Source organism: Tinamus guttatus, unplaced genomic scaffold (assembly GCF_059628265.1).
Source record: "Tinamus guttatus ecotype Peru unplaced genomic scaffold, ASM5962826v1 Tinamus_guttatus_pri_ptg000295l, whole genome shotgun sequence".
Classification (NCBI taxonomy): domain Eukaryota; kingdom Metazoa; phylum Chordata; class Aves; order Tinamiformes; family Tinamidae; genus Tinamus; species Tinamus guttatus.
In genome coordinates this window covers 359,037-383,335 of record NW_028288829.1, presented here as the reverse complement: position 1 = coordinate 383,335, position 24,299 = coordinate 359,037, and the positions used below count along the sequence as shown (strand labels likewise).

Genomic DNA, 24,299 nt, shown 5'->3' with positions numbered 1-24,299 from the left:
GAAAGAAAAAAGACGTATCACATTTCTGTGCTCTGTGAGGCTTAAAAAGAAGTAACTTTTGCTTTCTTTAGTTTTGATAATTTCAGTGTTTGTCAAAACAGTTGACAAAATCAGGCTAAATGAGCAAAATTGATCCTTTTAAAAATTATTTGGATTCCCCCTTCTAAAACTGTTCAGGGCCTGGCACTAAATCTGAACCTGGAAGAAGGTCTTCTGCTTGCAAAGGAAAAGATCTTCCCGCAAAGGAGGCTGATAGTGACATCTCCTGCATTATTGCTGTTTCATGAAGATGACAGGGCTAGCAGTTCTTCCTTAAACTGGAGAAGATCTGAGGTTGAATTCACATTCTGCCTTTTGATAAGAAATATGACTGCTTTTTCTTTGTCTGGCAATATCCTTTTAAACTTTGCATGCAGCTGCCCGCTTACCCTGTGTGACACTAACCTCTCCCCTTGCTTTTTAACATTTTTTTAATATGCTTATTTCCCAGCGCCTAGAACTCTTTCGTATTTATCTGTAAATAAATTTTTAGTCAGCTCTTAGATAATTTATGCTGAGCTGAAACCATAGTGTTCAGTGTTTCATAGGCAAGGTTTTGAAATGGGAACGTCATGGTGGAGCTGCACATAGTGCCAAACACATTGAGTAAGTGCTTAATAACAGCACCCGAAAGCTCTTTACGCTTCAAGAATGGTGGGAACTTTGCCTGCCCAGTTCTCCTTGGTGATACACACACTTTTTATCTGGAATAGCCAGAGAGTGACCTGTCACTGAAGAAAGAGCATAGTTCCCAGGACAGGACATCCAGGAGGATCCACGTTACAGGAGCAGGTCTCCTGCAGACTGCAGCTCCCTGGTGGCTCCGAAAAGCTCCTGAGTGAAAAGCATCGTCTTGACCATCTCTTTTTTGTCACTGAAAGCCTGAAATCTGCAGCTGCATCCTCACAGTGAGCCCATGAACCCTGCTGACACGTGAGGTGCTCTGCGGGTCTAAGGGGACACCTGGAAGCTCCGAGAGCAGGACATTAGCCCAGCACTGCTGTGCTTGGGTACCTGAAAACCGGTAGCGTCTCTGCCCCTCCTCTACTGCCAGCACACAGGACACTGAGCTTCGATGGGCAGGAAACAGCACTTTCTGTCAGTGCTTTAGATGAGCATACTGCCAGCTTGGGCTTGTTTCCCTGCAAGAGAATAGGTTTCATAGCAGGGCTTTCGAATTTCCATCCCAGCTACTGTGAACAAACATACCCTTCTGTGTGTGTGTGTGCGTGTGTGTATTTATTTGCTCATTATTTTTAAAAAAGTTTAGTGCTACTCCGAACACTCCTTTTTTTTTTTTTTTTTTTTTCTTTTCACCTAGATCGGCAGACTGGTTATTGGCCAGAATGGTATTTTATCCACACCTGCTGTTTCATGTATTATCCGAAAGATCAAAGCAGCTGGTGGAATTATTCTAACAGCTAGTCACAGCCCGGGAGGACCTGGAGGAGAGTTTGGAGTCAAGTTCGAGGTTGCCAATGGAGGTGGGTTATTTTAGCAACACATTACATCATTGCATCTCAGAATGATGAAAATATGTTGACAAGGATAGCAAATTATTTTAACTGGATAGGTTCTTCAGTAATTCTGTCGCTACCATGAAGAACATATGCATATCTATTTTTTCTCTGCTAGGAATGTCTTAATTTATATGTGTATTTACAGTTAGCATTAAATGTTCATTGAAGTGATATCAATAGGATTTCTATTAAAAGGAGTTTTGTAATCTTATTTTCATACCATTTTATTTAGTCTGCCAGAGCACTGCAACAGTCTGTTCCTGTTATAAAGATGCCCATGATGGAACCCTGTTTTGCTCATACTTCTGTGTTGCTTGTCTTGGCGTTTATTTTAGAGCTTGTAATTTCTGAAGTGCTGTAAGTAGCATAGCTCATTTTTCTCATATGGAAGTAAGTGCTTCTCATGTTTGCCCACGAAATAACTGCACTTTTCTGAGGGGAAGGTTCTACTGTTTAAATACAGTAATTCCACTGCATAATCAAATTTGTGTGTGTAGCTGATTTCTGGCTTTCTGAAGTTTTCAAATTAGAACATTGTAGATAAGTCATACATCACATATATTATAAGTTGCAGATTTCCTGTATAGGAGACATCTTGGTGACGACTGCTAAAACCTCATGTGCTTTCCATATGTAGAGTGCTTTCCCTTTGAAAATCTCAAATTACTTTTAAAAGGATGTTTTGTCCCTTGTTTTGAAGATGTGAAAATTTGAGAAGGGGTTAGTGTTAGTAGAGTCCACTGCTTAACTGAAAAATGTGCAGGTTTAAACTGGTGGAATTTTATAAACAGAACAGCCTTGGATCCCACAGAGATTAAGGGGCATGTTTAAGGTCAGACAGAGAAAGAGCCATGGCTAGGTCCAAACCATTAGGTACAGCAGCACTTCATAAACTTCAAAATACTGCATACCACCTAAAATCTTTTTGATAAATGGGAAACAGTTAGTGGGGCTTTCTTTTTGTGCATTTTGCCTTTCGAAAGAAAATCTAAACAGGCTATTAAGCTTTAAATATAAAGCCCTCCTCAAGGATCACAGGGACCAATCATTTACCCTAGTCAGCAAGGACATAGCAGAAAGTAGTTGGCTTAAATTGCAACTGAGGAAATATATGTTAAGTATCAGGAGGAGCTTTGGGGCTATGAGAACGGTTAGTCACCAGAGTAAGCTGCCAGGGGAGGCTATAGGATCACCTTAGCTAGAAATACTACTATGAGGCAAGATATCCATCTATCAGGGGTGATTTACAGCTGGTGAAACCTGTCCTCACCCCCTGGGTGTACTTGGCATAGCTGTGTAAAAGCTGTTATTTATGCTATTGCCTTGCACCCAGTGGTGCTCAGCCCCTGCGATGAAACACCCTGATTTACACAGCAGAACTACACTGAGCACGGCAGCTTTGCTGGAGATGGTGGGTTTTAGTAGTGAAAAAAACAGAGACATTGAGTTAGGGTCTGAGAGAAAACACAACAAGCCATTTTCCGGAGTGGAAGTGTGCTTTAATGTAAATAATGCAAAGTTGGAAAAGCCCCCCCAAGATGTTTCTGTTGTCATTAAAACTCAACTTTAACATAATGCATGACATATAGTTCATCAGATAACTTTTTGGTTCAAGCTTGCAACTTGTCAGTTACTTGACAGTAACCACAGTAAATATATAAATTTTAACAAATATAACCGATCTTTTGGATTTGGTAATAAAAGTAATACACAACAAAGACATTCATTTCTGAATGACCTAATTGTTCCAGGAAGAAATTTAGGCATTTTGAATTCCAACAAGGATATATTTTCTTAACCTGCTGGAAGAAAGCTGCAGGAAATTAACACCGTCTGACTGTTAAGACGGGTTTTCTTTTGTTGTTGATAATATATTTTTAATGAAATTGTGTGAAACACAAATATATCTTGGTTTCACATGTGTGCACTTGCAAAAAGTCCTACCCAACCTCAAAAGCTGCTGCTAAAGAACTAGTGTTCTTTAACCTACATATTGAGTTTGCTGGCAAATAATTTGTACACTTTTATGAACTCTAATGATGAGTAACGCTCTGCATTTCCACTTCGCATTTTTTCAAAAAAGGTGTTAAGCCTCCATCTCACTGTGATAAAACACTGTATTTTCCTTTTTTTGCACTTCTTCTTCAATAGCTATGTTACATTCTTAAGAGGTGAGTGCTGTAGCATACATACTGTTTTGAGTGTAGGGAACATTTACTTAAAAATGACCCCACTCCCTTTTGTCTTCTAGGGCCTGCCCCAGACGTTGTTTCAGAAAAAATTTATCAAATCAGCAAAACCTTGGAGGAATATGCCATTTGTCCTGATCTTAGAGTTGATTTATCTCGCCTAGGAAGACAAGAATTTGATCTGGAGAACAAATTCAAACCTTTCCGAGGTACCCATATGTGCTTTTATGCATGATAAATCTCTTGATTCCGATTATTAGATTTTCTACAAAATGACAGCAGTTGTTTTTCTGAAGAGACCTTTAATTCTCCAGAATACCTTACTACCATTTATTAAAACACTATGCTGTAGAGGTAAGCATTGCATTTGTTCTGCACATAAGGAAATGGACGCGTGGATTTAAAGTGCCTCAAGCTTTAAAATGTAGCCAAATACTTGTGCCAGGTGTACGTACTTAGATCCAGTGTAGTTAAACACCAAACATAAGCACCTTCTCACTGGGAAGAGTTTGACCAAACTGACAGATCGCTTAGTGAGATTCTCAGTTTATTCACTCTTGGGTAACAGTTCCCTTCTGAAATGTGGTGGGATGCAGAAGACAGTGTCTCCAATTAGAAAAGGAGTATTAAAGCATATGTTTAATTTTAGGTTTACCCGGACTTAAGATTACACTTATACTTCTACTCGATTTAAAATGAGGTAGTGAACAGAGCCATTTTTTCCTGAGTGAGTCAAAAGGAAAAAGAAAAACAAAGCAAAACAAACAAAAAAAGACAGTATTTCAAATACTGTTGAATTCTATGTAGCCTCCAGAACTCTTCCTCATTTTTGGTATCCCAGAATTAAAGCTGGTTTATTTTCCACCATTACATTATCTTTTGAAAGAAAATACAGTTTTGTTGATAAGCAAACTGTATTCTTTACTGAGAAAAACATGCTCTTTGGTAAAAAACAAAAAGTAAATTCAGTTGTGGATACCACTTCATAGTTGTAGAATGGTGGCACAGTTTAAAATTTTCTGTTTTCAGTTCTTTAATCTCTCCAAATTGTATCTTTCAAAAGTGAAAATGAGAAAAAAAATAGCCATGATAAAAATAGACTTAAAATAATTCCAATATGATTTAATATTTTTCTGAGGAGAAATAATTTCCCCACCATCTCTTCCCAGAAGGCAGAATTCTTGGACTCCCATTCTTGGACTCAGTAGGACTCCCAGGGAAATTTATTGATGCCCATGAGAATAAACTGGTTTGATTTCACAGGAGCTGAAATTATTTTCAGTACTTTGCTGGTATGCTTATCTTAGCATGTGTGAGTAGCTCCCCTGCTGATTTTGAGGCATTTGTTCATGTGTGTAAAGATTAGAGCTTGCATAGACATTGTCAGAATTAGAATTTAGAAGCCACGGAGTAATATAATTTTAGTGAATCCTTGAGACTTTCAACTTTTACCATAAAATTAACTCATTTGCAAATTGGTTTTGTTGCCCAGTTCAAGCGTATTTTCCTAATTTATTCTAAGCTTTTGTCTTAGGCATAAAAAACGTCTGTTTCATTTTCATGTTACCCTAAAGAAGAGCATTCAGGTGAGGTCAGCATTTCTGAGGAAAGCTGGCTGATATTTTAAATGATAATTTATCTTATAACTAAAAATATTTCAAGATACTCATTTGACTATATTAAGAGACATTTGTGTAAAATACAGTCTTTAATTTAAGCAGGGAAAGTGTTCCAGGATGACTGAAAAGCCATACTTTTGACAGTTTTTGGTAACTATTTTCATGGCAACAGACTTTCAGTGATACATTTTAGTTTTATCTGTTTTATATCCCACATAACTAGAAAAATTATAGCTATCTGTCTCTACAAACTCAGGATGTAAATAAGCATGATCTTAGCAAAAAACAGATGTTGTATTTGAACTTAACTTCTCTAAATCAGCAAAATATAAAATACAGAAGTCTAGTGGTAGATTGATGACAAACTGGAAACAGACATTCCAGGTGCCAAAAAAGAAAGAATAAGCTGTATTTCTGTCTGACTGAACAATGCAGATTGATGCTGCTGTCAAATGGAGGAATAGAAGTTGTAGTTTTGTCTCATCATAGACACTTTCCATCCTTCAAAAATAAGCCTATTTAGCTTGAAAAGCTTTTCAGTGACTTAGGGAATAAATACAGTGTTCACTTTCGTGTGGTGCGATTTTTTGAATGTTTTCAGAGAAACACGTCTTGCCATTGAGGTTAGTGTGAAATCCTCTAGTGGACAAAACACTTTTGGTCTTTGCAAGGCTTAAAACTTGATAGAAACCCCACTGAAAATCAGTGGAAGTTTTTTTACTTTGTGCCTTCAGAACAAGCAGAACATGCTCTGTTTTTAGTACATAAGTTGTTTAACAGCACCTGGGGAGATATTTGTGCCAACTGTAGCACTTTTTAAAATTATTTATTTTTAACCTTATTTTTCCAGTGGAAATTGTTGATTCTGTGGATATCTACCTCAATCTCCTTCGAAGTATCTTTGACTTCAATGCGATCAGAAGTTTTCTGACTGGACCCAACCAGATTAAGATAAGGATTGATGCCATGAATGGAGGTATGAATTTACATTCCTGTCAGGACAAAATCATTTAATCTGAGGCAGTAAAGTCCTTCAAGAATTTTATGCCAGTAGATGTTTTTATGATTGAAAAGGTGCGGACCTGTAATAGCATCCCAATAAAGATATCGTATGCAACCTTCAGGTTTTGTAGAAAGGTTAAAGCTAATAAAAAAGGATTTGAACATTAGACCTAGCTTATTAAGTCTTCTTAATGTATTACATCCCTTATTAAGTAAAGGGAATGGTCTTTCTAAATAAAAGAGAAGTGAAGGCTTATGTGTCCAATAAATGTTTTCTTTTGGCATTTGGAAGCAGCCAGGATGAGGTCAGCTTACCATGCAAAGATGATGGAGTATGCTGCAGTGTGTAGTAAACTCAAGGTTACAAGAGAGCCTCTAAGGATAAGTGCTGTATGATTACTAGATCTGAAAGAGTTTCATCCAGAGTCTTTAAAGAGTTGGCTGTGACTGTCTCACAAATGTTAGTTTTTAATCAATTTCGGTGTACCGAACACAAGATGGAAGAAAGAATTATAGAAACAGCAACAGGACTAGTTCTGTGGCAATATTCAAAATGACTGCGAAAACAAAAGCCACATGGCCATGTATAGGCCAGTCTGACTTTGCTCTTGGGCAAAATCATGGAGAAATATTTCCCTGTGTAAAGATTTTAAGGACAGGGATCTAAATAATGTTCAACATTATTTTTTTGGAAAACAATTCTCATCAAACAAACCAGGTTTCACTCTTTAATGAGATTACACAGCCAGACTTATAAAGGGAACGGTTGGACTTAATGAGCTTTTGAAATACATTTTATCTAGTACAGTCACTGTTCAAAGCATTATAATGGGCATGAAGTCAATGTGAGTGCTCTGTGCCAGGCTGTGGCAGAAGGTCAAATGATGTCCTTGAAATACGAAGGGGGAACAATTCAGAGGGGACTGTTTCGGTTGTAACTTGCAGCACTGGAGGGAATATTGCTGAAATAGTGCTCAGAGCTCCAGTTAATGCCTTAACTGCCTAAATGCTGATTTGTTTTACTAGTAGTTGGCCAGTCAGTTAGTCGGTCAGTCACCTGAATCAGCAATATTATTTATTTTTGGAATATTTAGGAATATTTATTTTAGCAATTATTAGGAATATTTTTTATTTTATTTTTAGGACTGATGTGTAGAATCGCACAAGTTACGTTTTGCCTCAGGTCTCTCTGGCACAGTGAAAAATCTGAATATTAAGCATATACATGAGTGCATGACATCTTTTTTTATTATTATTTGCAGTTATGGGACCTTATGTGAGAAAAATCCTGTGTGATGAATTAGGAGCTCCTGCAAATTCTGCAATAAACTGTGTTCCTCTGGAGGATTTTGGTGGACAGCCTCCTGATCCCAATTTAACATATGCAGCTGCCTTGCTGGAGGCTATGAGAGGTGGAGAGTATGGATTTGGCGCTGCTTTTGATGCTGATGGAGTAAGTATTTTGGGCTGTCCTGGGGTTTTACCATAGATGTTGTTTTGTCTGAGTTCAGAGATGGTACTCGTAAATGCAATTCTTCATTTTTTCAGTAAGCTCTCAGTCCTGAGGGTGATACTACTTTCATGCACAGATGATAGGAGTTGTATCCACAAATCAGATACATATGGTATAACTTGTCCCTGCAAAATTGAAAATACATCAAGGATTTAAACTCAGAATGAGAATTCTTTTTTACACTGAGGTGATCTTTTTTCCTGTACTGCCATAACACCTCTCCTCCCCGGCCAGAAAAAAAAAAGACATCATATGTAACTGGTGGAGATCAGTCACAGCAGGTAGTTATTGGGTGAAGTCAGTGTTGTCTAACATCTTATTATTATTTTTAATCTAAATGAGGTACTGAATCAAACTCCGTTTGTTTTTATTTATGTTTACATCTTGTTACTTGCATTTTAAACAGTAACAGATAACTTTCTGATCTGACAGAATATGAAAATAATAAAAGGCTGTGAGGAACAGAAGCTGTTTTCTGCTGTTAGTAAACAGAAATACCTTCCTGTCTATTTCCTGTGTAGTTTGTATCAATAACTCTCTCCAAAGCATAAGATATCAGATCCTTTGTTGAATTTTTGTCTGCAGGACCGCTACATGATCCTTGGCCAAAATGGTTTCTTTGTTAATGCATCTGATTCGTTGGCAATTATTGCTGCCCATCTGTCTTGCATTCCATACTTCCGTCAGACGGGTGTTCGAGGATTTGGGAGGAGCATGCCTACCAGCACAGCCCTTGACAAGTAAGACAAAACATTCACTTATAGCACCTTAATTCTGACATTTGTCAGTTGTCTCCCTGCTCCGTAATGTGTAACAATTCCAAAATTGTGAAGTCTTTTCTTGAAGGTTTCTGATTTTCACAATCTTTATGTACTTCATTCTTTTAATTTAGTTAGTTTCAAAGGCATTTGATTCATGTAGAATAATGTGCCTAATCTTTGCTTGGATAAAAATAGTTAAATTCAGTCTGAAAGGGAAATTAGTAAGTCTCATCCTCTTGAGAGTAAAGCCAATGACTGGTCATTTCTTTTTCAAATAACTGAAATCTTTTTCATAGTAAATAATGGTTTACAACATAGTCTGACCGCTCTTCTTATGGAAGTTATGAAAGTTGAAACAGATAAAGAGCTAATTCAATACTAAATGAACATCTAAAAAAGTTATTCCTGTTTCAACTAGTTGAGCCACAGAATGGTTGCGGTCGGAAGGGAAGCTGGAGATCAGCTGGTCCAACCCTCCTGCTCAGGCAGGGTCAGGTACAGTGTGTTCCAAGGGATCTCTTCCAGGTGGGTTTTGAACATTTCCAGAGAAGGAGACTTCACTACCTCTCTGGGCAACCTCTGTCAGTGCTTTGTCACCCTCACAGTCATCAAGTTTTTCCTCATATTCAGATAGAATTTACTGTGTTTCAGTATTTGCTGTTTCCTCTTGTTCTGTTGATAGGCACCACTGAAAATCTGGACCTGTCCTCTTTACACTTTCCTTTAGAGTTCCAGAAGTCTCATTGTTTAAGTGAAAGGTACCAATACAGTGAGATACTATAAAACGTACTTATTTTGAATGTACAACCCAGGATATACATTTGCCTGTAGGACTTGAAGAAACAGTGACATTTAAATGTGTTTGTCTTTGCCTTTTTTCCTAAAATCAGGTAAATATGTTTGAGAGTATGAATGTACTGAATTGTCCTTTAATAGCACTGTGCGACAGTTTGACTCACATGGTTGACGGTGCTTACTTGACATGCTAGAGCAAAGATGGTGCCGTGGTGCTTACTGCCTTATTTAGTTACATAGAACTAAAGTTGGTAATTAAATAAAATTGATAATGATACATGAATGTAAATATTTTCACAGCTATTCTTACAAATATTTGCTCTTAAAAAGTTTGCTGTCTGAATCTTGATTTTCTTCTTCTTCTTCTTTTGTGGTTGTCTTTGTTTTTTTGAAGATAAAAAAGTTACATGGTTTCAAAGTTGGTCACTTCTGTTTTGTGACTCTTCATTTAGACTCTACAATGTAAAATACCTGATTTCTTATGTTTTCATATTATATTTCCATAATAATGTCAAGAGATTCATGTGACTTGATAGCAAAAATGCTTTAATTTGCTTAACTTATGAGTGCCAGTGATATGATTCATGCTTGAAGAACCCAGTTTAGACCTGAAACCACAAACAGACACTGGTTCATCTTAGGCAAGTCACTTTTTCACAAATGGGCTGGCTAAATGCATTAGAACACAGTGAGCAATATCAAAAACAATTTTGCCAAAGTTGTTTGAAATCCTGTCTTCCAGTATTCTCAGTTAAGCCCTTAAAGGACTGCTGAACTTGCAGGAAAGATGGTTGTCTGTAAGAGGTATTTTTCATTAAAACTGTAAAATGGCAATTTGTAGAGTCCATTATACTACGTGAAGGACTGGCTAGGTGAAGGACTTATTCTCAGTACAGGTTTCATGTTGAACAGATTCCAATTTCATCTATCTATAAAAGTAAAGTTCTGCTAGTATTAGGTAGATCTAGCTCTGGGACAGTAAATGTACAATAACACATTTAAGATGTTCATACTTCCATGCCTGTCGAGGGTCACTCTCGCGCCAAGTGCCAGGGCTCTCCCCACAAGCCAGAGCAAACAACACCTCCACACAAAGTGAGGTCAACTCCCCTCTGCTGTTGTCTGTAGCAGGGCTTTATACCGGTGCAGGTGGGCATGCGCTGAGGAGCAGCGCTCATTGGCTACAGGCTCCCAGCTGATTGGTTCTCCTCCAGGTGTTCGGTTGCTAGGCGTCGGTCCAGTTCCCCACAAACTCCACTTTCCTATATATTCTTACTAAGGCCCCAACATCTCCCCCTCTTTTTTTCAAAAAACAAAAATTAGCAATAAACATTGCAACATTTACAAAAAACAAATTAACATAGCTGTAATCCTCAGCATTTCCCCTCTTTTTACAAAAACAAAAAATTGGCAATATCATGCATCAAATATTACAAATAAAAACATAGTTGCAAACACAAATATAATCATTCTGGTCACGCTTATGATAGTGTTTCATTTTTAAATTCCCAAGACAAAAGAAAATGGTCCCAAAGGAATACACAATTTCATTTTGCTTACAACCACAGAAATTCTTCTTGGAAAGGTAATTGTGCTCTTCATTTCAGCAACAGGAGAAGGAAAAAATCTTGCCCTTTGGAGCTGGGGAGGATGGGGGTCCAAGTTAGTATGGTCAGACTGGATATGCTATCATTTTTAGTTTTCAACCGCTGGAAAGTTCTTCCAGTCACGGAGTCTGCCGCTCTTTTCAGTTCCAGACCTTGAGGAAGCTGTCCCACGATCCTGTTGCCACTGCCGTGGCATCATCAGTCACACCTAAGTAACTGACACAGTTATGATCAGCAAGGACACCTGCTCTATCAGCTTTCAGTGTATCCCAGACATTGTAGTTGAAGTCGTCATAACCAGCTAGGAGGAGACGTAGCTGTCTCAGATTATAAGATTGCCATCCTGGGAGGCACTGACTAGAAGCCTGGAATCAGTCTCCCAGTGCATTGCATAAATTTTTGCCAAGTGTCCCCGGAGTGTTCTTCTAGTATGCATTTGAATTCTCCCCACAGGGTCAATGTTGGCTGTGATCCGAGTCAAGGTGGCGTTAGCACATGCTTTCCTAGCATCCCTGATTTGGTTTTTCAGTTGCTCGGCCTCCTGGCATAACTGGTCAAGCTCACTCATTTTCCCGTGCTAAAGTTGCACTTCACTGCCACCTCCGAGAGGACCACAAATCTGCCCTTCCGTCCGCTGCTCATTACTCTGTCCGGTTCGTCCGCCCGCCCCGGCCTGCTCCCAGCGACACTGCAGCTTGGGGGGCGGGAGAAGGAGAAGAGGGTGGCGGTTGGGGGGGGGGGGGGGTCACTGGCTCTCAGCTCCTCCCCAGGGGACCAGTGCACATCAATTTAATATGTGCACGTCAGTCTCTAATCACTGTGGATTTTGCCACAGAGAGGTTGACTCCTGTGCTTCCTCGGGTTGCGGCGGAGAGTTCGTGGAGGCAGCCATTGTCTGGGGATACTTGTTTGCCGCGTCCCTCACAACGCGGCGGCTCCCGTTTCCCTGTATCGGCATGCCGTTCTTGCGGAACCGTGATCGGCACTCCGCTGCCTTATGCCCGAACCTTTGACATCTCGTACAGGTCCCATTAAATCCTCTCGGGGCCATATCCTCCATCCTGAATCTATTAGGACAGTTCCTCCTCATGTGTCCTAATCGACCACATAGGAAACATGTCCCATGAAATCTCTTGTCTTCCTTTCTAGACATTCTTTCTCCTTTAATTGCTGCGGCCAAAGCCGCACCATGTATTTTTGTTTTTTGTTCTTCCTCCATCAATGGCGCTTGGGCACAGGTCTCTATCATTTGGACAATTGAAGCTCCTGGTGGCAAAGTAGCTAACAGTTGCTTGCAAGTTTGGTTTGCGTTCTGAACTGCTAGATCCTTTGCCAATATTGCTTTCATTTCCGCAGGCACATTAGGTGCCATATCCAAGGCTTCCTTCAGTCGATCAACAAAGTTGAAAAAAGACTCATTCGGCTTTTGTGTTATTTTGGTGTATGGCAACTGTGGCGTTCCTATTTGTGGTAGTGCAAGAAAAGTGGCTAGCGCCGCATTTTTTGATTGCTGTAGTATCCTGGGGTGGAGCGCTGCCTGGGCCTCGGTTGCCCGGTAACGCCCATTGCCCATCAGTTGATCAAGGGTGGCAACCCTTAATGGATCATCCATACTGCGATTTAGATTCTCCAATTGTTTTTCCTCTAATCTTTCCTGCCATTTTGCTAACCAAAGCATGTAAGCGGTAGAGGAAAGCAGGAGCTCCATTATCGCTCTGCTATCCGCAGGTACCATATGGGAATATTTAAACAGGGCAGAGACCTGATTTCTCACCAACTTATTGTCGTGCCCATACTGCATTACTGTTTTTTGTATGCCTTGAACAAATTTCCAATCGAGAGGTTCCCACCTGGGGCCCTGGGCTCCCGTTACTACAGGAGCTGCTAGTGGTGTTAATACAAATTCTCCTTGTAACTGAGCATTCTCTATGAGCCCTTTATACCGTGCTCCCGCATTAAATGTTGGATTAACAGGTGGCATTTCCTCATCATTACTTCCACCTGCAGTAGAAGTGGCTGGGAGCTCCGGCAACAATCCTTCTTCAGCTGGATCACTTCTTCCAGCTGCTTTCTTTTGAATCTTAGGAGCATCTTTTCGTGCCTCCCACTGCTCTAATTGTTTGTCTACATTTTCCAACCCTTCGACTATAGCCCTATGGGCAGCCTTATAGGCTGCCTTCACATCTCTGGCCTTGGACCCACCGTCTAGTCGCCGCATTTGTTCTGATAATTCTGTCATTTTCTCTGCCTGTCCCCGAAGTTCTTGCCGCATTTTTTGAACCACGGCATTATCATCATCCGATCCATCTGGGATCGGTACTTTAACTGGGTCCACTTCCATTTTGGGCGCTGTGGGGGTTGGTCACTTTTCCCCCTCCCATTCGGGCGCTGTGGGAGGTGGTCGCTTTTCCCATTCAGGTGCTGTGGGGGGTGGTCGCTCCTCCCCCTCCCACGGGGGGAGATACTCATCCACTCCCCCCCATACTTCTCGTTCGGCCAAAGTTACTGGACATGCCTGTTTAGGTGAGGTTACCTTTCTCTTATTATCTATTTTCTTACACTGAATTGGCTCAGTATTGTTGGTACATTCAGAACTTTCAGACCCATTTTCCTTTTCTTCTCCATGGAGCGCTTCCCAAAACGCAATAGCAACTAACCGCTCAAACATAGGCCATATTAGACGAAATGTCTTTGTGAGGCGCCACGCTTCCTCCGAGCCTAATTGTACACCGTCCCATAGTTCTCTTCCTACTCGCTCCCACGATTCAAATTTATATGCTTGGGAAGCTTCTTCTATGATTTTTCTCTTCTTACAAAATAGTAATAAATCAGTTAGCTCAGTTTTCGAGACCTCAATCTTAGTTTTTTGAGCAAGCCTTACGAAGCGTTCAACAGTATCATGTTCCATTGCTGTTGCAGCAACTTTCACTCTAGATGCGCCAATTCCCATTCTGACTCACCAGGTCGTGGTCACAATCCGCTTTTCTCCAGTAAGATCCCTCGCGTTCTCGCACGATCACGTCAGGGTCACCAGATGTCGAGGGTCACTCTCGCGCCAAGTGCCAGGGCTCTCCCCACAAGCCAGAGCAAACAACACCTCCACACAAAGTGAGGTCAACTCCCCTCTGCTGTTGTCTGTAGCAGGGCTTTATACCGGTGCAGGTGGGCATGCGCTGAGGAGCAGCACTCATTGGCTACAGGCTCCCAGCTGATTGGTTCTCCTCCAGGTGTTCGGTTGCTAGGCGTCGGTCCAGTTCCCCACAAACTCCACTTTCCTATATATTCTTACTAAGGCCCCAACACATGCCCATGGAAACCTGAAAGAAAAAGAAATATATAGATTTCATATGTCACCTTTTTGAAGGGCAAAGATATTCCCTATATAATGATGCAAAACAGAAAAGCAAGACTGAGCAGTTCAATACAGAATTAGCACACTAGTATAATATTAATATTCATATTGTAAAATCTCGATCTATAGTTCTACTAGGGGAAGGGAAACACTTTTTCCTCAAGAATGTGATGGTTGACACCAGACAGATTTTTCCTTGGTGTGAACTTGGTGTGGACTGCACTCTCTCTGTGTTTGCTGATGCATATCTCTCCTTCAATGTAAGTCATTGAGGAAATATTTTGAGTGTGCTCTTAGTACAATATTCAGAAAAGCATTCAGAAAACCCTTGCTTAAGTTCTGCAGTAGGTTTTAGGTTATTGCTTACTGCTGTAAGCAGTCCCTTTGTGTTTCTTTCTGATGGGATGGTCTTCGGTGCTGCAGGGACAGGTGTCGCAACCACACTCTATGTGTACTGATAAAGCTATTCATGAGATGATGCCTTGGAAAGAAAGCATAGGGCACTTAAAAAGCATTCTATGAATATTAATCCTGGAGGAAAAGAAGGAAATGAGCATGGAATCAGAGAATCACAGAATAACTGGAAGGGACCTCCGGAGCTCACTTAGTCCCAAACCCCTATTCAAAGCAGGGTCAGCTAGTGCTGACCTGAGTTTCTCTTCTTAAGGCTGAGCAAATTTAACTTTCTTAGTCTCCCCTCATATGACAGATGATCCAATCTCTTAATCATCCTCATGGCCCTTCACTGGATGTGTTCCAGGATGCCCATATTTTTCTTGTCTTGGTGTCCAGAATTGGATACAACACCCAGATACCATCTCACCAGTACTAAATAGAAAGGAATAACCATCACCTTGAACTGTTTTCAGTTCGTTTCCTCATGTGGTCATCTTTGCCATAGAGGCATATTGAAGACTGACGTTCAAGTTAGTGTCCAGCATCATCCCAGCGCCTTTTTGATCAAGCTGCTTTCAAGCTTGCCATTCCCCAACCTGAGCTGGTATATGGGTTATTCCTTCCTAGGTGAAGGGCTTGACATATCTCTTTTTTCACCTTCATGAGGTTCCTGTTTGCCCATTTTTCCATCCTGTTGTGTAGCTGCACAATCAACTGGTGCATCAATCACTTCCCCCACTTTTGTTCTCTACATGCTTTCTGAAGACGCTGTCAGTCCCACCATGCAGGTCATTAATGAAAACACTAAGCAACACTGTCCTACTATCAATCCCTTGGGTATACTGCTAGAGACTGGACTTCACGCTATTGATCACAACGTTTAAGCCTGGCAATTGAGACATTTGTTGGTCTATCTCAATGTCCACTGAGATCCCTGGGTGCATCCCATCAGGTTTCAGGGACTGTATGTCCAGTCTGGTTAAATATTCCCTATCCTGATCCTCTTTTACTGAAGTAAGCCTTCCTTGCTCCAGACTTTCCCACTGACAACTCTTCTCATCCTTTTCCTGAGAAGAAAACCCTTTTGTCATACAGCGTTAGTTTCAGTAGAACATAGAAACCATTAGGGCAAAAAACTCTGACAGTGAAATTTTGTGTGTATATTGGTTACAATGAGCTTTGAGATCTCTCTCAAGCTTTCCTGACTTGGTAAGATCAGAGAGAGATCTTCATGAGAAGACCATTTCTGTAACTCACAGATATTTCATATCTATTATTTGAAGTCAGCAACCCATGATGAGTTCTATCTGCTAAAAAAACTTCATAGGGTAAATCACTTTAATGAATGTTAATTCAGCTTCTTAAATTAATCCTTGTTCATTTGAATCATTTTACTAGCATAAATTCTAAAGTGAGTTTTGAATTCAAATGTCGGATTTTTTATCTGTAGCAAATTTTGAACTCCTCATTCAATCATACCATTGTATTCTGGTCACTTAAATTATGCTGCTTATACAAAATTCATATGATTCTTGTAGCCTAGGAATGGAAAGTCAATTTCTAATATGTAGCACACAAGGGTACGCTTTCCTCTTCCAACTAAAATGAACTTGCTCAAGTAAGTTCTTAAAGACCTTCTGAATGGCGATTTTAACTAAGGAAGTAATAAATCCAGTTTTGAATAAAATGTTACAGATTTGAAAAAACATAGTTTAATAAAATATTACAGATTGTCATTTGACTTCAGATGTAATCTGTCCTTTGCAAGGCATTTTGCATTCCTTCCCAGAGCTTCTCTGCTTTTGCCACCTTTGCAACTATTAACTACTTGCAGCTGCAGCAGTACTAACAATCTTATTGAAACACGTGAAATAGAACAAAATATTTATGGGCTGTGTACAATAACCTCTAAAATAAACCCCTTACACACTTAAATCTTTTTGCCATATTTACAACCCAAATCATTCAGTTAATACTCATTCTATTGGTGTCTGTAAATGGATTGCAGACCTTCTTTTACACAAACATTAAATGATAAATTCTGCTATCATTCATGTCTTTCTTAGACATGTCCCACTTACACCACTAGATTTAATCCCTAAATATGATATTTTGAAATAATCATAATTTGGCCTTTAGTGTGTGTGCAAAAACTTTTAGTTCCCTAGGAGCACTTGTTTAAAAATACTTTGAAAAGTCTTTTTGATTAATAGAATATATAAATAAAGGAAAAGATACCCAAGGCCAAATTAGATCTACGTGATGTAAGAGTATGGACAATTATGCAGTTACAAAATTCATTGTGCTCAGGAGAATAAGAAGATTTGATTAACAAGTCAGGGAGAGTACACTTAAAAAACAGAATAGTTAAAAGATGTTTATTTTGCTGTTGAATGCTGACATTGCTTTTTTGAGTGTGTGCTTTGATGTTTTAATACTTTAGAGTGATAAATCACCTTAAAATAAATTTGATGGAAAAGTAATGGCAACAATCATAAAGACACGAGTACTCAACTATAGGAGGGGAGGAGGAGAGATGGGAGAAGTGAGGAAAAGAGAGGAATTTGTGTTTTACTTGTTAAATCGCAGTCTTCCTGAAGAAGTTTGGAATTGCTAATCTCAAATACACTGGACTTTACTTAATAGTAGAATAACTATTTCATAGCGAATTCATATTTTACAAAACTTTTCTATATTGTGGATATCAGAATAGGAGATTCCTAGCAAGGATGGTCAAAAGGATATTGTAAATGATCATTTGTTGATGTAGGCTCTGAATTTCGGCAAGAGCAGTTTCGAGGTTCCTAGAACCCCACTACTAAGTGAAAAGAAATTAATTTTCTTATTGTTATGTACTCAACTTTCTTTTCTGGCTAGTTTCCAGAAAGGGAGGGTCTGGGCAATCCAGACGGTGCTAATAAGTGTAGGTCTCATGGCGCAGGAATTGGCTTATTGGAATTTCTGAGGTCGTGGGTCCTCTCTTCTGAAGTTTCTGATGGAGAGGAAAGGAAGACTGCCTCCTTTTATGGTACATCCATATTGGATAGCCACAGTTTAGCTACACAAAAACCATAGAAAAAGATTTCCGATTTAAGAAATGATTTAGGAAATCTGAAGGATTGTTCCCTTGCATGATCGAGGATGTACTGTATAATCGCTGTGCATTTTTTCACCATGCACTATTAAACTTTATAAGAAGGAAGCAGTAATCCAGAGAACTTAAATGTTGCTTAGGGATACAGCACTCGCAAAAGGAACAGTGAATTACAAGAGAATTTGATTAAGATGTTTAGCATTGACATGTGTTCACTTAAAGTGACTGCTGGAGTATACTAGCTTGTACAGAGTGTTCATGCCAGGAGAGTGTAGCAGTTGACAGGAAACATTTGTGTTAATATGATCCAACATCAACAGGATTGTGGCAGACTTCAGACTTGAATTCTCTGGCAATCCATGCCCTTCCGTTGGTATTCTTTGTCTGGTGGGGAATGTGAAACTCTGCACCCTGTTCAACAAACTGTTCTTTTTCATGTCCTTGTGTACCGATTTATCTTGTGCTGGCACTGCAGGAAAGCTAACAGCACACAGAGATGTTAGCTAATGGTCTCCCAAAGAAAAAAAAAAAAGGAAAAAAGGAAGAAAAGAAGAGGGAAAAAAGCTGTTTCTGTTGGAATTATAGGCTGGATGTGTGTGAAAAACAGAAGCACAGAAGAAGAGGATGCTGTAGGCAATTCTAGTGTGGCTGGAACTAAATTTAATTCTATCTGTATCGCGGCCACCATGGCAACACCATGTAGATGTTCTGATCATCCTGATCCTGAGCTAGTACCTCCCATATCTGGTTGTGCTACCATCCACCGTGGAGTGCATGTTTTAGAGGTTGCTACTCCGTCTTCTTGTTGTCCATTTTCCTCTCTGGGTGGCTCCAGGCAGGTTTTAAACCGACTTTTCTGACTTAAAGAAATGTCTTCATGGGTGGAGGGTACAGATGTATGGTTAGCTCTGAATAAGCCATCCTGGGTGCTGAAGGAGGCTGTCCCTGGCAGCAACTCTTAAATTCACAGTGCTGTTGAACATGCTGAGTTGAGGATTCTGAAATGCTTCCTGAATAGCTCTGCTTGCCTGTTTCTGTAAGACAGGAGCCTCAAGCCCTCTAAAAGGAGCAGTGAACAACACAAAAAAAGGAAGAAAAATGTTAATCCACCTGCTTCATTACCGTTATTTTGCCAGCTACGTAACAACAGCTCTTCATCTTCTTGAGTAAGCAACTACTTAGAGAGCAGCAACACTATTCCAGGAGTTTTTACTTCATTATTACAAATAAGAAACAGATTGAGTGGATTGTAGGGAACTGCACAAGGTCCTCTCCTACCTGAGAACGCCACAGCAGCAAACAGTTATCTCCCCTAGCAGATATAACCACTCTTTGCCATTTAAAACACAGTCATAATAGGAGGAAACCCCACAGGGAAATGCACTTACCTAGGAGATCACAAGCAGAGCCAATAAGCACAGATCACAAGAAGGTACCAATAAACACTGTGTGTCACAGGGACTATTCTGAAAGAGTAAAGGACCAAGGCCTTCAACTTGTGCAATGTGCAGCGGATAGTCCTTAACTAGGCTAGGGAATGAAGGGTCTTTTCAGTGCAGCAGCTTACTCTACCTGGAGTCATCTAAAAGGGTGAAATCCTGTAATTTAAACAAGGTCAAAAAGGCTTCTTGGGTACTGTTAAAACTGATTGCAAAGCCTGATTACAGCATATTCCCTGGACTGTGTTACAATATGGTTACAATCTGATGTTTAGCTGTACCTTATTTTCCAATTTAAGCTTTTTGCAATACTTAGTGAAGGAAGTCTGTTCCAACATGTGAAGTATTAAAACAATTATTATGAAATCTGCCTATCTATATTCAACTAGATCTAACACAAACAAATTTAGTCGTCAGTCTGAAGATCTCAAGTTCTTTACGGACACCAAGGGATTAATTAAAGCTCAGTGGTCTTGAATGATGGCATTTGGCCAAATACTGTCAGGGATTAAAGCAGGTTAACAGGGGAATTGTGTCAGTTTATGTAAGCAGGAAATATGTATTATAGTGAGTTCACTATAAATAAGAGTTGTAGGAAATGTAGGCCTGTTGCTTCCAAAGTGGTCTCCAGTTTGGGAACTATTAAGTTTTCATTCCCTGCTTTAGATGTATCTGATCTTAATTGCAAATAATACTGAGAAACACTAGCTTCCATAGACCTCATTTGAGTTAGCAGGTGATCAGCATCCGTGAGAAGCTTGACCTTTGCCAGCAGCTGTTAGTCTTCCTTAATTTTACATCACGTTTGAAAAATGAAGCCTAAATGACGTAGGACTCAACAAAGCAAAGACTCACGGATGACTCAGGCTTTCCTGTGCTTTAATCATAGGTAAAGCTGCAGCTTTGTCATTCCTCTGTAATGGAACTGAACAAAGTTTTGTATGAGATGAATTAGGAAACAAGGCTTCTTATCTCCATTTAACCAGCTGTAGAAATTAAAGAAACATGTAGCTCTGAATGGCTATAGAAAACAACATACCTGCACTCCACATGTGCCTTTTTGATTATCTCCTTGAACTTTTCATTTTTAAATGCTGTACATATTTTTCTCTTTCTTTTCTGGTCACCCTGTAGCTTATTGTTTCTTTCCAGCCAACTCTCTCTTCTGTATTGTTGGCCATCTATTTCAATTGCAAACTGCCTAAAAGGTAGGATAGGTTCTGTGCATTCCTTTCTCAACATGAATGTTCTCTACTCTTGAATTGTTATGGGTTCTCCCAAAATAAAGAATGCTCCAAGTTAAAAATTCCACTTTCTATCAGCATTCACTGCTGTGACTGTGATGTGTTCATGTTATACCACTGTGGCCTCACTTTTTTATCTTCTAATCCTTCACGAGGATAACTCACTCTCACTTGCACTTATCTGGAATAGGCTGGCTGTGGATTTTTTAAGACTCCTCTATCAAAATAGGTCCATGTCAAATTGAATGGAACAGAAGAGTAAGTGGAAGGTCATCCTTCTGCATAAGGATGACTGCATAAAACCATTGCAAACAAAATTTAGTACACTTAACCAAGTTTTTGAGCACTATGTGCTGGAAAATGCATTCAGATTTTGTAACTTTGTAAGTAACACTGCAATATTAAAACAGCCTTAACTGTCCTCTTGTATACTTGTATACCTGGTAAAAAATGGTAGCTTGGCCATACCAGCTTCCAAGTATGCTGTAGAGCTGAACGTTTCATTGACAGAGAAATGACATGTTTGAAAAACTTCTTGGAGAAAAAAGAAACAATTGCTAGTACACAGCACTGACGTCCTTTCATTAGTTGTGCTGCTTAGTTTTATTCCTACAAAATGCATCCCATCTAGCCGTTACCCTTTAATCCTTCAGTGTCTCCTAAGCAGTGATAGTTATGTGTCCTTGCAAATGTATTCAGGGGTATCTTTAAGGAGACAATTCTGCCTCCTTTGATGTACTTTGGTGCATAATTGGGTATATTTGAATGTGACAAGCCCAGTATATTTTTGGCTATCCAGTGTCTCATTATCCCAGCCTGTGCTGATGAAAACATTCCAGCACTGCGGTCATGACAGGCTACATCTCAGATCTGTGCGCAGCTCTTTTTTTCCCTCCCTCCTTCTAGAGATTATTTTTAAAGGAGGCATGATATAATCATGCCCTTTCTGCCAGAAACACTCCTTAGATTTCAGCTGCAAACCAACAGCCTGTCAGACTGTGAAGAACAGCGCGGCACTGTGAGATTCCGTGTAAAAAGGGAACTCCTGCGCTCCTTCAAAGCACTGCCTTGAGTTTTTCCTGGCAGCGCTATGAATATTAATCACAACAGCTGTAATGAACCAAAGACTTCCTTCATGGCTGTTGATACTTCTTCCACAGTCCTTCCCCCCTCTTCTTTCTCATGAAAGGGAGGACATTTTTTCCTTTGTTATTCACATTTTTCTCTCTAGGTTTTAATCAAGTGTTGTGCATGAAAGGAGAATAACATGAAGTCTCACATTAAAAAGTCTTTTTTTTTAATAATGACCAAAAAAGAAAAGGACATGGGGAGCCCGCTCCAAAACAGCATGTAGTATGAAGATCTGGAGTGATTCCTGCCTTCCCCCTTTAATCCTGGACTTTCCTGGGCTTATCTCACTCCTGCTGCTATCCTGGAGCATTTGACAACCAGGGAACTTCTTGTGCTTTTACAGTTCTAAGAGTGCAGGGGTTTATTCTCAATGCTTGTCAGGACAGCTGCAGACAGGCCATCAGGTATTTTCTCAGCCAAATGAAAATGTGTCTCAGTGTGGTGTTGTATATTTTGGAAGTTTTCAGGAGAGATGCTCTCCGTGCTGTCCTGCACACCAGAGCTGCAGGAAGGGCTGTGGGCTCCCTCCTTTTTTGGCACAACTCCTAGTTTTTTGAGTCCGAGAGAGATTCACTGGCCAGAGCTGAAGCCACAGGCAGTGTGCCCGATGAAGAATGGCAGGCAGCAGAGCAAAACACAATATGCAGCTCTCACCCTCATTCCCTTACTGCATTCTGACCTGTGCCTGAAAATACGACAGCTAGAGCAGCCCAGAACAGGCAGATTCAGTGGCGGTGCCATACGCAGCTTTCTGAACCAAGCACAGAAAGCTGTGTTCAAAGCCCTTTTCATCTAAAAAGAAATTACAAGTTTTAAAATATGGCGTGCTCTCTCTCCAGCTTAAGGTTTGAGCGTAATTGAGGTCTGCTTGTACAGTTTACCCTCGACAGTTACAGGTTTTGGTGTTTGGTAGGGCATAAATATATTATAAAAACCTGATCTGCTCTTATTAAGAAATACCTCTTTTTGCAGTTTTCACAGATAATGAAAACTTTTATCTGTGTTTAATGTGCCACATGTAACAAATTATCCGGGAAAAATAGTCTTTTCACTAACTATTTTGATCAGGTCTCATTGTACAAGTACAGGTGCTGGTTTATAGAAAATCTTATTGTTGTACCTCTCATGTCTCATAAAGTATACAAATATGATTACAAACCAGGAGCTCCTGCAAATGCCCTGAAAGAAAAGCAACCCAAAGACGGTAACAGCAAAGCAGTTATAGAACTCTTTGTGACTCCTAAAACAGAGCTTAAAATAAAAGCCCCTTTTCCCTCACAGGCTTACACAGTATTATTTTGGGCTTCAAGCTGGAAAGGGTCTCACAAGGATTATCGTGTCTCAACATGCTTTGTGCCCAACAGCACAGCTGATGCAGGCCCAGAGCCACCTCTCCCATCGAGGGACTTCTGTAAATGGGTGGCCCTATCCTGCTGCTTTTAAGGACGACCTTCTTTCCAGCACAGAATTTCCAAACAGTTTGTTTTAGATCCTCTTCCTTAAATTTACTTCTTAAGACATTATTTTCAGCTAAATTACTTCAAGTTGTTCAAAAATTATGAAGACAGGGAGTAGTTCCTTAAATTCTACGTATTTTGAAGATCTCTGTAAAACTCTGAAAGCCAGAGTAGGTAACATTATTTGAAGACATTTGGGAGTGTTCTTGGAACACAGGTTATTTTAAGACTCATTCCTTCAAATTGTCAAGTTAATTTCCAAAGAACAGAAACATTATCTTCTTTTTTTTGTGTGGTGAAAGGGAAGAGCCCAAAGAATAGGCTTGAACAGAGTTGTGAAAGGGTTATGGGAATCTGTGTCAGAGAGGGTTTTAGGAGAAGCAGGTACTAAAAGTGAATGCAGTTATTCTCTCTTAATGGTCATGTAAATTACCATTATACCTCTGGTTTTAGTGTGAATTTGAGAAATCATGTTTTATTTTTTAATTGTACTCATTGGTCAAAATAGCATGAAGCATTTTCTTTCTACAGCCATTTTATATGAAAAGTTCTGGTGTATATAATTCATATTCTGGTGATTTTCATTATAGCAGTGTATTTCCATGGAATACTGTATTTTCTTATTCTTTTTTTTACTTTTGTGTTTACTCTATCTATGAACATTATCATGATGTTAATGAAACTGCACTCTTACTTTCCCTTCCCAAATAAGATCCACAGCCACACAGAGGATTTACTGATTTCTCACTTTCTAAAATCTGTAGGACATTATGCAAAAAGAGAAAAAGCAGAACTAGTGTAAGGAAGGAAATCCAAATCCAGATGACATCATTAAGGAACAATTAGAGTAAGTCATGTCTGACAAATCTGAATTGCTTTCTGTGATAAAATTGCTACATTTGTGATGCGAGCAATAGATATAATTGCCTTTCAGCAAGGCCGTTGACACTGTCTCCCACCATATTCTTACATCCAAGTTATACACTCACAATCTGGATGAACGGACCACTAGATGGGTAAAAAAATGGGTCGATGGTTGGCCTCAAAGCCCCCTGTTTTATGGCAGAGACAGGGGGAATTTGGCTTATTCCGGAGCAAGGAGAGCTTCGGGGGGACATAGCAGCAGCTGCTGGTACCTGCA

At 39.8% G+C, this 24,299-nt stretch overlaps 1 protein-coding gene across 1 annotated transcript in view; it reads left to right on the top strand.

Annotated features, from left to right (window-relative positions):
* Positions 1-24,299, top strand: part of PGM5 (phosphoglucomutase 5) — a 64,942-nt gene that overhangs the window by 5,382 nt on the left and 35,261 nt on the right. The window contains exons 2-6 of the mRNA XM_088527912.1: positions 1,361-1,523; positions 3,811-3,957; positions 6,218-6,343; positions 7,632-7,822; positions 8,468-8,622. Coding sequence (XP_088384038.1) covers positions 1,361-1,523; positions 3,811-3,957; positions 6,218-6,343; positions 7,632-7,822; positions 8,468-8,622 — 782 coding nt within the window. The remainder of the gene's footprint in view (positions 1-1,360; positions 1,524-3,810; positions 3,958-6,217; positions 6,344-7,631; positions 7,823-8,467; positions 8,623-24,299) is intronic.